This window comes from Lemur catta, chromosome 8 (genome assembly GCF_020740605.2).
Source record: "Lemur catta isolate mLemCat1 chromosome 8, mLemCat1.pri, whole genome shotgun sequence".
Taxonomy (NCBI): domain Eukaryota; kingdom Metazoa; phylum Chordata; class Mammalia; order Primates; family Lemuridae; genus Lemur; species Lemur catta.
This window is the reverse complement of record NC_059135.1, coordinates 49,709,699-49,723,968: the sequence shown is the minus strand read 5'-3', so window position 1 is coordinate 49,723,968 and position 14,270 is coordinate 49,709,699. Positions and strand designations below refer to the sequence as shown.

Here is a 14,270-nt window from a genome sequence, read left to right as displayed (position 1 = left end):
AAATAAAGCATATAAGAAGGTAGAGTGGAAAAGGGTAGATAGGAGATTGCTGTTTCAGATAACGTGGTCAAGTAAGCCTTTTGAGTAGGTAACATTCCTAGAAGGTAGTTTTGCCTTGTTAAAAGTTCCTAATTAGATATCTTTGGGCATTTTATTAATTATTAATTAACTAGTATTCCATTTAGTAAAAAATTTTACCACAGATACTAAGCTTTATAAACTTAATCTGAAAATTTGGAAATGGATTTTCATTAAAAATGGAAGAACACGGACATTTATTCTTAGCTTTAAGCAAACCAGAGAAATGATAATTACAACTTTTATAGAACAGCATTTTTGCTTTCATAAGTGGATATTCATTTGTCTATTTTCCTTATCATCCTTATTTTCCTTTCAGACTCTTAGCAACTAATACTGGCTTTTTGCATAGTTCCTTGCCTCAACTCTCTCTCCTTTATGTCCTTCCATATTCTATCAGGAGATTGATTTTTCTAAAATAATCTCTTTGCCATTTTGTTCCCCTCCTTAACAACCTCCACTAATGTTCTATTGCCAGTCAAGTTCTGTCTTAGCACTTCTTTCTTGGCATTTAAAATCTTCCAAAGGCAGGTTTTTGTTACTTATGTAACTTTTATGCTGATAAATAGAACCTTTTAATTCTGTACAATAGAAAGGAATTTATGTGCAGTATACTTTGTGTATTATTTTAAACATTTGTTAAAAAAAAAAGAATAAAGAATCATCAGTGGTGCTAAAATTAGTGGGTGAAAGTATGATGAGAAACATGATATTTATGTAGTCTAAGTATCTCCCTGCAGTACACTTAATAATTTCAACAGGAAATATACTATTCTTATGGTGGGAAACCTAGCAGGCACTACCTAACCAAATGATGAAAGTTAACATTACCAGAAATGAGATGTCTGCATCAGTGTGCCTTCAGGTATAATGCACTGGGAAAGGCATGATATCACTTCTGTGGAATTCCTTCCAAAATGTGGAGTCTGAATTTAATCATGGGGAAACATATACAAACCCAAACTGAAGGACATTTTATGAGATAACTGACCAGTGTTGTTCAAAAGTATCATGGTCATGAAAGTCAAAGATAGATTAAGGACATGCCTGTCTTTAAAGAAGACTAAGGAGACATGACAATGAAATGCAGTGTGTCATCCTGGATTTGATTCTAGTCTGACACAGAGGACCTTAGTGTGATAATTGGCAAAATTTGAATAAGATCTGATCATTAGTTACTTGTATTGTAGCAATGTTAATTGCTTGGTTTTGATAATTGGACTATAGTTTTATAAGATGTTAATATTCAGAAATACGGGCTGAAGGAAAATTTTTGGACTATTTTTGCAACTTTTTTAAAGTCTGAAATTATTTCAAAATGAAAGTTAAAAAAATAAAGTCTTTTAATACAGCTATTTAATGGGTCAATGAGTGAGTAACTAAAGAAAAAGTTGAGATGCTAAAGAACTTCATAATTCATACTTTGCAGGGATAACCAGATTTTATTCATGCTGCTGTGATTAATTTATTTTCCCTTTTTTCAACAGCATGTCATGATGATGTAGTTAAGATTGTGAATCTAGCGTGCAAATATAACCTTTGTATCATACCAATTGGTGGTAGGTATTATGCCTTTTGAATTTTAGTATGATATGAATTTGTTCTGTTTAAAATATTTGTATTTTAAAAATTTGTGTCATCCCACTGAAAGCAAACATTATTCTAATTATGATGTGGTCATTCTCAAATTGGTTTATGGTGCTCATTTGTGTTCTAAGAAGGTCTATATATACTGAGATGTGGTGTACCCTTAGTTTATGGCTTTTTCCTATTGGATCCAAGGTGAAATTGTGATTTAATGCCCAAATAAGAAAATGTTCCTGCTTTAGTAATTACTTTCTAACCTGAATGTTTATGGAAAGAATTTTATTTTTCAAAAGGTAAATATAAATGCACTTAATATAAACCTTTAAGAAGCAGAGTAAACATAGAACACTATGCAGATTAAAAGATCAACCAGTACAATGATGACCAAGTCAATAATATCTTTTAATATAGAAAACTAACATTGTTTTCTATTTTAAGATGAATTTGATATCTTTTGATCTTTACTAACTGCATTGTTTTTAACAACTTACACAAGCCAAAGGAAATTATCTTCACCAACCAAATTGGTATTAATGGAATCAATTTATTAATGAAACACACACCAACAATTTTTTAGAAGCTCCAGATTCCCTCTTCAGCTGATGCTTTTTGTTGAATTCATGCAAATAAAGTATACAATGCCACTTATTTGAAATATTTTTCTGATTTCAAAGGACTGTGGCAAGGAAATAGTGGTTACTGATCACAGGCATCATGTTCTTAACTGACAGTTTATGATCTCACATTGTAAAATTAAGCCGAACCTTTATAGATTAACACCCCTTATGCTTCTTGTGGAAGGTGACTGCCACATGTTTCCTTCTATGCAAAATGTATGGAAGTACCAATTGAGAATTTATTCTGATATATGGTGATTTTGATCTGGTTAATAACTGAGAACATCATATTATTCTTTAATGGTATCAAGAAAGCATTTTTTTCTTTAACAGTAAATGTTAAGAGAAAACAGCAGTATATTGTTTAAATATTTGTATGTATTTTTTATTCTATATAAAAACACTTTTTCACCAAAGAACACATAAATTTGTTTTTAAATATTTTATAATCTAGACATTTTAAACTTGTTTCTATTCTATTAAAGCCTTTTTGTACAAGAATATAAGATACTATTTTAAATGATAAATGAATCTCATAATTATGGTAGAAAGGAGGTAATGGTTGTGTAGGATGGGTCTTTTTTCTTTTAAGCTACCTCTCCACATTAATCATTAGCTTAGAACTTTTCTAATCATGTTTTTGGAGTTCCACAAATTGCTAGGGCCTTCACTTGAGTGTGCCATGTCCAGGGGATGGAGCCGTATCTCATTGCTTTCAGTTCCATAATATTGCTTCATTTTGGCATGCAGCATAAAATAAAGGTGAGTTTGCTTTTAGTGTGGTAGTATTTGCAAATTGTATTTTGCAAAGTAGTAATAGGTATCACTTTCCTACTGGGCCTATCTGTGTACTCTATATTAGGGTTTTTGCCCTAGAAATGTAGCTTAAAAAATATTTAAACATAAAATTGTTTTTTCCTATTTTGGCAGGAGGAACAAGTGTTTCGTATGGCCTGATGTGTCCTGCAGATGAGACAAGAACAATTATTTCTTTGGACACCTCACAAATGGTATGTGATAATTTAAGATGTATTTGAAAATAGCTTCTGTTTAAAACATTGTTTTTGTGGCTCCACCTTAGTTATCATTAAAAAGATCTGTTGTCCGTTTTGTTTTAAATGTTTTTTTTTTTTTTTTTTTTTGAGACAAAGTCTCGCTGTTGCCATGTGTAGAATGCAGTGACATCATCATAGCTCACTGCAACATCAAACTCCTGGACTCAAGTGATCCTCCTTGCTTCAGCCTCCCGAGTAGCTGGGACTATAGGCATGGACCATGACGCCTGACTAATTTTTCTGTTTTTAGTAGGGATGGGGGTCTTGCTTTTGCTCAGGCTAGTCTCAAATTAAATGTATCTCATCATATCTTACTCCTGTCCTCAGGTCTCCAAAAGCTGAGTTCACTTTTACTCTTAGGCATGTATCTTGATCCTATTTTACTAAATTGGCATATGAAATTGATACTTTGAGGAGCATGGATTAGAATATTGACCCACCAGATGACCTGCTTTGTGTTATTAAAAAACAGAATGGATAATATTAGTTAAGGTTAATTTGAATCACCAAAACTTAACCTGTCTCTCAAATTTACACTAATGCTGTTACATTTTTGATTGGGGATGAATAGAAGAGCTAACTAATTTTGATGATAGTATTACATTCTGAAGTTTTGGCTCATTGTGGTCTAAGGGTTGGATGTTCTGTCATGCTAAGGTTTTAATTTGGGTATGAACTTTATCTTCACATAGTCAGCAATATTCGTGGTTACATATTCTTTCATTAAAATAAAAAATTTTTAACTTTTTAATTTAAAAGTTTTCCAAACACCAAAGTAAAAGAGTATGCCCATTCTCTAGATTAAATATTAATATTTTGTCATACCTGCTTTATCTTTGTTTTTTTTCTCTAGTATTTTTAAAGCAAATATTGATATGCTACTTTGTACCTAAATATTTCTCTCTCTTTAACAAAGGACATTTTCTTTCTTTCTTTTTTTTTTTTTTTGAGACAAAGTCTCGCTCTGTTGCTCGGGCTAGAGTGAGTGCCGTGGCATCAGCCTAGCTCACAGCAACCTCAAACTCCTGAGCTTAAGCAATCCTCCTACCTCAGCCTCCTGAGTAGCTGGGACTACAGGCATGCGCCACCATCCCTGGCTAATTTTTTCTATATATATTTTTAGTTGGCCAGATAATTTCTATCTATTTTTAGTAGAGACGGGGGTCTCACTCTTGCTCAGGCTGGTCTCGAACTCCTGACCTTGAGCGATCCACCCTCCTCGGCCTCCCAGAGTGCTAGGATTACAGGCATGAGCCACCGTGCCCGGCCTAACAAAGGACATTTTCTCACATAACTACTATAATATTATCATTCCTGGCAAAATCAAAAGTAATTCCTTATGTTACTTTAATATTCAGTACACATCAAATTTTCATTCTCAAAACTGTCTTTATTTTACAGTGCATTTGTTCAAATGGGGATCCAGACAAGGCTCATACTAGCTTTTTGTTATTTCTGTTACATCTCACTTTATCTTAAAGCCTCCTGTTTCTCCTTTTTTTTTTTGTCAATGTTACTGATCTACTGATCTTTGAAGAAACTAGGTTATTTGTAGTATAGAATGTCATGTTTTGAATTTGTTTGTTGCTTCTTCTTGGTGTCATTTAACTCTTCCTCTAAGCACTGTATGTCCTCTAAACTGAAGTTAGATATATAGCCTAGTTAGATTCAGGCATACAGATGTGGCTTTTTTTTTTAAAAAAAGAAGAACACTTTAAAAAAAGTGGATGGTGATGGGCTTTTTTTTTTTTATGCCACATTAACATGAAGAGGGGAGATGCATAATAGCTGATCATCCCACTTTTAGTGATGCTAAAATTGATTAGCAAATTCAGATGGTAACTGCCTGGTTACTTTACTTTAGGGTTCCCCATCAACCTTTTTCTTTATCCTAGAGTTCAAGAAAAGGTAATTTCCTTAGAAGACAGTTTAGGAATAGCCTATTCTGGAATATGTTTGGATTTCTGGCTCTTTACCTTACTATGTGCAAATTTACCACTAAATCTGTTACTGAATATATAAAATACGGACAGTAATACTTACTGCAGAAGGTTATTGTGCAGATTAAATGAGATAATATAAGAAAAAGTCTTGACACTGAGCAGATGCTTAAAATTCTGTGGCAGAATTTTAAATGTCAGGCTTCCAACCATTTGTTTTGCAGAGAAACCTTGTATATTTACTGCCTTTAACCGTGAACTATCTGAAATATTATGATGGTTGAGGGATACTTATAACTGTAATTTGCATTGAAGTCATGTCTGCATAATTTTGTACAGTATACTTCTGATATAATGTGTAGAAAATATGATGGGAATTAGATTCTCAGTTTTCTACCTAAATATATATGGTAATACGAAGGCCTGTTGGCCTTAAAATTTTTGTTTTTGTCTTATTGTTAACTTGGGTTGGTTTGTATGTACTAGATGTAAAAGGTCAGCCTATACATTTTCTTTAGGTTTTTCTGTGAGTGCTCATAAAGATGGTTTTGTTGGCCGGGCACGGTGGCTCACGCCTATAATCCTAGCCCTCTGGGAGGCCGAGACGGGTGGATCGCTCGAGGTCAAGAGTTCGAGACCAGCCTGAGCGAGACCCCGTCTCTACTAAAAAAATAGAAATAAATTATCTGGACAACTAAAAATATATATATAGCAAAAATTAGCCAGGCATGGTGGCACATGCCTGTAGTCCCAGCTACTCGGGAGGCTGAGGCAGTAGGATTGCTTAAGCCCAGGAGTTTGAGGTTGCTGTGAGCTAGGCTGACACCACGGCGCTCACTCTAGCCCGGGCAACAAAGTGAGACTCTGTCTCAAAAAAAAAAAAAAAAAAAAGATAGTTTTGTTCCTTGCTTCCTTTAATTTCTTTTTTCTACCAACAAATATGTTTGAACCCTTGATAGGTACAAAGTATATGTGTAACATGAGTACATAATTGCCTTAAGAGTCAGTCTGTTGGGGGGGAAGATATATATAAATTATTATAATATGAGATATCAGATTAATACATTTTTTGTCTTTACACTCTATAGTTTAATAATGCATTCTTTTGTTTACCTACCATAGTACCAAAAGTCTGATTATACCATAATTATATTGAAATTACTATTGTCTTATAGTGAGAGTATGAGTTTTATATAACGAAATAAAAAAATACATTCACATACATCATCTCGTTTCATATTTATCATAATCCTATGAATTAAAGAGTGCGGTTATTTATATGTGTTTAAATTTGGAATTTAGGCAATGAATGCTATTTTTGTATTGTCTGTTGTGTTCTTTCCTTTTTATTAGCTAGACTTATCTGCATTAGTTATTGCCATGAAATTGAACATATCAAAGTACGAAGAAAGCTTCCCTGGGATCCAGAAGAAGATTCTGTATATTATCTGATTGCTCAGTCAAGTAGAAGGGGAAAGAAGTCCGCTTTTAACAGTAGAAGTAATTCATGGAGATTCATGTATACATAAAAGTTAGGTCAAATAAGAATATTAAAAAACAGTTTTTTATTGGCAGTCATATATATGGTAAATTGAGCCAGATGATATTCAGTTTCTTCTTTTGAGCATGAGGCAGGGATGTGCTTTATTTTCTACATGAGGTCCCTGGTCTTATTCTGGATTGAAAATAAAGCAGGGATGGCATTTGCTATTTTCAAATGTCTTTGCACGTGTTTTTTTTCTAATTTCATGGTCGTTTTCTGATATTGTTAAATTAGATGTGATTGCTATCTTAACAATAGTGCAGACAGTATATACAGAATTTCAGGACCTCTGTATGCTAAGTTTCTTACATGCAGTATCTCATTTAATCCTTATAGTAACCCTGTGAGTATGTATTATTTCTATTCACATTTTACAAATGAGGAAACAATAAGCTTAGATAGTTAAATAATTTGCCTAAGGTAAGAGATGAAGTTTAATTCAAATTATTAATAATATCTGAATAAAGACAGAGTCTGTGTTTTATTTTTTTATTTATGAGACATGATCTCACTCTGTTGCCTGCGATACAGTGCAGTGGCATCATCATAGCTCAGTGCTACCTCAAACTCCTAGGCTTACACGATCCTCCTCTCTCAGCCTTCCAAGTAGCTGGGACTACAGGTACACACCACCACACCCACCTAATCTTTAAAATTTTTTGTAGAGATAGGGTGTCACTATGTTTCCCAGGCTAGTCTCCAACTCCTGGGCTCAAGCAGTCCTCCCACCTCAACCTCCCAAAGTGCTAGGATTACAGGTGTGAGCCACCATGCCATGCCCTACAATGTCTATGTTTTAAACCAACCCCTGCATAATATACTGCCTTTCTTACTTTGTCTGTCATGTTGTATAGTCAGGAATAAGTGGAGCTGGTTTCCAATGTGAGTGGTTAGGGGAAACCCTACTTGCTTAATTACTAACTTGTCACTTGTTGCTTTGAATTAGTAAGTTATATTTCCTGAGAAAATATCAGTAGTTCATGAAGCTCAGACTTCTTTCTTCCTTTGTAACAGAATCGAATCCTCTGGGTTGATGAGAATAATCTGACAGCTCATGTAGAGGCTGGCATAACAGGACAAGAGTTGGAAAGACAGGTATGTTATTTCTTTAATTAAGGTTTTTAAAACTGCTGTGTCCCCTCTCTGAATGAAATGCTTTTCACAATACATTCATTCACTCAATGAATTTGTTCAGTTTCCATTGTGGGTTAGGCATTGAGCAAGTTGCTAAGCCCATGGTAGTGAATAAGACACCATCCTCTACCCCTGGGTGGCTTATGTTAGGACAGAAAGTTAGATAACTAGACGGTGATTTAGAGTGAGAATTGCTATGTGGAGGCTAAATGCAGGGTATAATGAATGGGTCATCAAATGGGGTAGGCAAGGAGTTGGACAAAGAAGGTATCACAGAGGACATGGCATTTAAAATGAGACTTCAGGATGAGTCTGAGTTAGCAACAAAGGAGATGGGTTGGGGAGAACAATCCCATCTCCTTAGAGGAAGGAGCATGTGCAGAGGCTTTCAAGGTAGTTGTTGCTTTTGGGGCACGGTAGATAGGTGAATATGGCTGAAGTGAATACACATTCTTGGTGTTTGTATATTGGGTAGGAGTGTTTATAGTAGTGGTAAAGGATCGAGCCAGGAAAATATGAAGAGGTCAGATCATAAAGGGCCCTGTAAAGTCCCTAATAGAAGTTTGAACTTAACCTTTGTACTTAGATTGTTATGGCTACTGTGTGGAGAATGGATGGGCCTTGTAAGGGTAGGTTAAGAGACTACAACAATAATTTAGGTAAGAGCTGAAAGTGACCTGGAAATAAGGTAATAGGAATGGAGCAAAATGGAACAAATTGAACATAGAATTCTGGGATCTTGATGACAAATTGCATCAGCTGGGTAGATGTTGGTATCTGCTATTCATTGAACTTTTCAATGCATAATTTCATTGACAACTGTTCATCTGTGAGTTAGTGAAATCCTTGGAGTCCTTATGGTACTTTTTTGGGGATCCTAATGAATTTTTGGAAAATTTTAGGTTTCCTTCATGGATTGTAAGCTAGTAATTGTGAAAATAAATTGGTTCCTTCAACTTAGTCAAACATGATCAAGATGACTGTAACTCAGCTTTTGTAAACAAAAATTAGAAAGTCCAATTTGTTGGTGATATACTGACCACTTTGTTCAGCTTGGGTTAGGAAGACTCCTCTTAGCAAGAAATAGAGATGTGACATAATTGTTGATCTTATTTTCATTGTCTTTTTCCTTCTTTCTTAAAACGTTGATTGAAGTTGGTCTACTTGTGACCAATTTTGGATGGCAGGCTTCGAAAAAATTATTAAACTGTAATATTATCTTTATTTTTTATTTAATACAGTAAGATGCAGAGAACTGGAATAAAATTGAACCTGTTTGTTGAGGCAGTATTAAAGATCTTCAATAAGTCAAAGTTTTATGTAAGTCAAGATAAGCAGATTTGTTAATTATTATAGTTTATAATGAACTTCAGTGGGTAGAATAATAGTATTTAATGAAAAACCACTAAAAAATCTTGTATTCCATTTTACCTAAATGAGGCATTAATTACACAGCAATTATTTTTATAACAAAGAATGGCCTTTTATGTCACCAATTTTATATCTTTATTATAGCATTTGATATAGTATTTTAACCTTCCCAAGTTTTCTTTTTTTTAAAGGTTAGAATTAAAATTCAAGGAATATATTTCCTTGAAACTTAAATGACATTTTCCTAGACTAGGAACTTCTGATATTGTATCTACTGGTCATTTCCCTAAATGCCAATATAGAACTTTCTTTTTTGCCTCCAGCAAGCTATACTATATTAATGTTTTCTACAGCTGTTTTGATTCTATTAATAGTTCAAGTTCTTTCTCATTAAACTTCTGTGTCCTTCAGTTTCTACTTCAGCTGAGATAACCAGCTTAAAACATTCTGCTTTTTCCTTCTAGAAGTTTTAAAATGACACAAATACAGTAGTTGGGTGGCACAGATTTTAATCTCTTTAACCTATAAATTGCATTGATATTAATATGTGTAAAATTTACGGGGAGTCACTAATATGTCAATTATGGATTTGGAGAATTTCTTTAGGTTTATTATATCTTTGGCTACTTTATTATGTGTGACTCTAATGTTGTTTTCTGCCTAGGGACAACATCACTAATAACTTCATATTATCTTTCTTTGTTTCTAATAGCTATCAGCTCTTGTTGTAAACCTCAAATATAGGTGCTGGCTGTGTGACCTCGGGCAAGTTATTAACCTTTATGCCTCTGTTTCTTTATCTATAAAATGGGGATAAAAATTCCTACTTCATAAGGCTTTTGTTAGGATGAAATGAGTTAGTAATGTAAAGTACTTAGAACTTTGATTCATTCCACTTTTGCTGAGCCCTATCTGCTTCATTCAGGCACAGCTAACTTTAAATATTCCTTTTATATGCTGAAGACTCCCAAATTTATATCATCATCTCAGACTTCTTTTCTGAACTATAGAATTATATATTCACTGGCCTGGTTGGTATCTCCACTTGGATATCTAGTAGACATTTCAAACTTAACATTTTAAAAACTGAATTTTTGGAAGGAATATTTGCAGTCTTGCCTCCAAAATTTGCATATTTTATAGGCTTCTCATTCTCAGTTGATGGAAATTCAATTCTTTGGGCAGCTTGAGCCAAAATCTTTGGACTTATATATTTTTGGTTTTTTTGCTTTATAATAGTTTCATTGAGGTTTAATCGTCATCTAATAAATTGTACTCATTTAATGTGTACAATTTGATAAGTTTTTACATATGAATATAATCATAAACCTTCATCATAATCAAGATAATGAACATGTCCGCCAACCCCAAAAGTTTCCTCTTGTGTCTTTATAATCCATGCCCACTCCCAGGCACAACCTCTTACCTAACCCCCGCTAATTACTGATCTGCTTTTTGTCGCTGTAGATTTGTTTAAATTTCCTACAGTTTTATTGAAGTGGAATCACACAGTATGTACCCTTTTTTTTTTAATGAGGAGGGGTCTGGCTTTGTTCACTAAGCATAATTATTTTTATATTCATCCATATTGTTGCATTTGTCAATAGTTCATTTCTTTTTATTGCTCAGTAGTATTCCATTGTGTAGATGTACCACTGTTTGTCCTTCTATTCACCTGTTGATGAACACTTGGATTATTTCCAGTTTGGGGCAATTACAAATAAAGCTGCTGTGTACATTCATATGTAAGTCCTTGTATAGACATATACTTTCATTTCCCTTGGGTGAGTATCTAGAAATGGAATAAATAGATCAAAGTGGTTTATCTCTTATTTTACTTTTTACCTAATATGTTCACCTATTTTGAAAAACTACCAAAGTTTTTCCTATAGTGATTATATCATTTTATATTCCCACTAGTACCATATATGAGTTCCAGTTTCTCCATAATCTTACCAATTAGTCTTTTTAATTTTTAATATTAGGCATTCCAGTAGGTACACAGTAATACCGCATTATAGTTTTAATTTGCATTTCTCTAATGACTACTGATGCTTAACATCTTTTCACATGCTTATTTACCATCCATATATCTTCACTGGTGAAGTTCTGTTTAAATTGTTTGCCCAATTTTAAAATTAGGTTGTTTTCTTTTTAAGTTTGAAAGTTCTTCATATATTCTGGACGTAAGTCCTTTCTCAGATACATGCTTTGCAAATATTTTCTTTCTGTCTGTGGCTTTGCATTCTTTTCAGTGTTATTTATTTATTTATTTATTTATTTTTTGAGACAGAGTCTTGCTCCGTTGCCGGGCTAGAGTGCCGTGGCATCAGCCTAGCTCGCAGCAACCTCAAACTCCTGGGCTCAAGCAATCCTTCTGCCTCAGCCTCCTGAGTAGCTGGGACCACAGGCATGCGCTATCATGCCTGGCTAATTTTTTTCTATGTATATTTTTAGCTGTCCAGATCATTTCTTTGTATTTTTTTTTTTTTTTTAGTAGAGAAGGAGTCTCCGCTCTTGCTCAGGCTGGTTTTTCAGTGTCTTAAAGAGCAGATGTTTTTAATTTTTATGAAGTCCAGTGTATTAATATTTAACCCCCCAAAATGCCTTTTGGGATTTTGATTGAGATTGCATTGACTCTGTTTATTAATTTGGAAAAACTCACATCTTAATGATATTGATTTTTCTGACTTGACCTATTAACATGGTATATCTTTAGGTTTTTTAGGTCTCTAGCAGTGTCTTGGTTATCTGTGTACAGGTCTGTCTTTTTTTTTAAATGAGATTGGTCTGTAAATATTACATACTTTTTGATGCTTTTGTAAGTGGTATTTAAAAAGTTTTCTTTATTAGTATATAGAAATACAATTGAGTTTTGTATATTGATCTTATATCCTGCAACCTTGCTAGATTCACTATTAGTTCTACATGCTTTTTTGTAGATCCCATTGGATTTTTTCCATAGATGGTCATGTTGTTTGTGAATAAAAAGTTTTCTTTCTTTCTTTTCTTTCCTTTTCTTTTCTTTTCCTTCTTCATTTCCTTTCCTTTCCTTTCCTTTCCTTTCCTTTCCTTTCCTTTCCTTTCCTTTCCTTTCCTTTCCTTTCCTTTCCTTTCCTTTCCTTTCCTTTCCTTTCCTTTCCTTTCCTTTCCTTTCCTTTCCTTTCCTTTCCTCCCTGTCTTTCCTTCCTTCCCTTCCTTCCCTTTCTTTCTTTCCTTCTTTTTTTCTTTTCTTTGTTTTCTTTCTTTTCTTTTCTTCCTTTTCTTTATCTGCATGCCTTTTCTTTTCTTCACCTGACTCTGCTGGCCAGAACCTTTAACATAATGTTGAAAATAAATGGGAGTGGACATCCTTGTCTTGCTCCTCATTTAGGAGAAATGTGTACAGTCCTTTACTGTTAAGTATATGTTAAATATAGATGTTTTTTGTAGATGCCCATTATCAAGATGAAGAAGTCCCTTTCATATGTTAGTTTATAGAGAGTTTTTATTAGGAATGGATGTTGGATTTGTGAAAAAATATGCCTTTTGGTGGAAGTTGAGGTGGTAATGTACTTGAGGTCTGTTTTATTTTCTAATATAGGCTTCTAGTGCTATAAATTTCTCCCTAACTACTACTTTGGTGACATCCTATAAATTTTGATATATCAATTCATTTTCATTAGTTTCAAATATTTTCTACTTTTGATTTTCTTTCTTTGATCCAGGAGTTACTTATAGGTATGTTATTTAGTTTCCAATTATTTGGTGATTTTTCCAGACTCTTTTTTATTATTGATTTCTACATTCCATTGTATTCAGAAAATGTACTTTATATGATTTGAATTCTTTCAAATTTGATACTTGTTTTATGGCCCATAGTATGATCTGTTTTTTAAATGTTTTATCTGCATTTGCAAAGAATGTGTCTTCTGCTGCTGTTTGGTGGAGTAGTCTGTAAATGTCTATTAGGTCAAATTGATTTATAGTGATTTAAATTGATTCAAGTCTTCTATATTTTTTCTTATTTTCTGTCTACTTGTTCCATCAGTTATTGAGAGAGGGATATTAAAACCTCCAACAACAACTGCAGATCTATTTCTTCTCGCAGTTCTATTAGTTTTTGCCTTGTGTATTTTAAAGTTCTGTTATTAGGGGAATAAATGTTCAGGATTGGTACGTTGTCTTGATTAGTTGACACTTTTGTCATTATGAAATGACCTCCTTTATTCCTGATAACATTCTTTGGTCTGAAATCTCCTTTGTCTGATATTAAAATAGCCATTGCAGTTTTCTTTTGATTATTATTAGCATGGTACGTCTTTTTCCTTTTTGCATTCTGTTACTTTTTTTTTTTAAAGAGACATGGTCTCTCTCTGTCAATCAGGCTGGAGCGCAGTGGCACAATGTTTACTGCAGCCTTGAACTCCTGGGCTTATGTGATCTTCCTGCTTCAACCTTCTGAGTATCTGGGACTTCAAGCGTGAGCCACCATGCCCAGTCTGTTCTTTTACTTTTAACTAGTTTGTATCTTTATATTTAAAATGCCGTTCTTATAAGCAGCCTATCATTTGTTCTTTCTTTTATTTTATTTACTTATTTTTTTTATTTTTTGAGACAGAGTCTCGCTCTGTGCCGCAGCCAGAGTGCAATGGTGTCATCATAGCTCACTGCAACGTCAAACTCCTGGGCTTAAGCGACTCTCCTGTCTCAGCCTCCTGAGTAGCTGGGACTACAGGCATGCCACCAGTCTTGCTTTTTTTGCTCAAGCTTGTCTCGAACTCCTGAGCTCCAGCAATCCTCCCATCTCGGCCTACCAGAGTGCCAATGAGCCACTGTTCCCGGCCGTATTTTGTTTTTTTAATTTTTTTTTAATTTTTAAGAGCAAGGGTCTCACTCTGTTGCCCAAGCTAGAGTGCAGTGGTGCAATCATAGCTCACTGCAGCCTCAAACTCCTGAGCTCAAG

At 34.1% G+C, this 14,270-nt stretch overlaps 1 protein-coding gene across 2 annotated transcripts in view; it reads left to right on the top strand.

Annotated features, from left to right (window-relative positions):
- AGPS (alkylglycerone phosphate synthase) overlaps positions 1–14,270 on the top strand; it is a 118,921-nt gene that overhangs the window by 22,363 nt on the left and 82,288 nt on the right. For both annotated transcript variants that reach the window (XM_045559353.1, XM_045559351.1), the window contains exons 6-8: positions 1,566–1,637; positions 3,213–3,292; positions 7,835–7,915. In XM_045559353.1, coding sequence (XP_045415309.1) covers positions 1,566–1,637; positions 3,213–3,292; positions 7,835–7,915 — 233 coding nt within the window. The remainder of the gene's footprint in view (positions 1–1,565; positions 1,638–3,212; positions 3,293–7,834; positions 7,916–14,270) is intronic.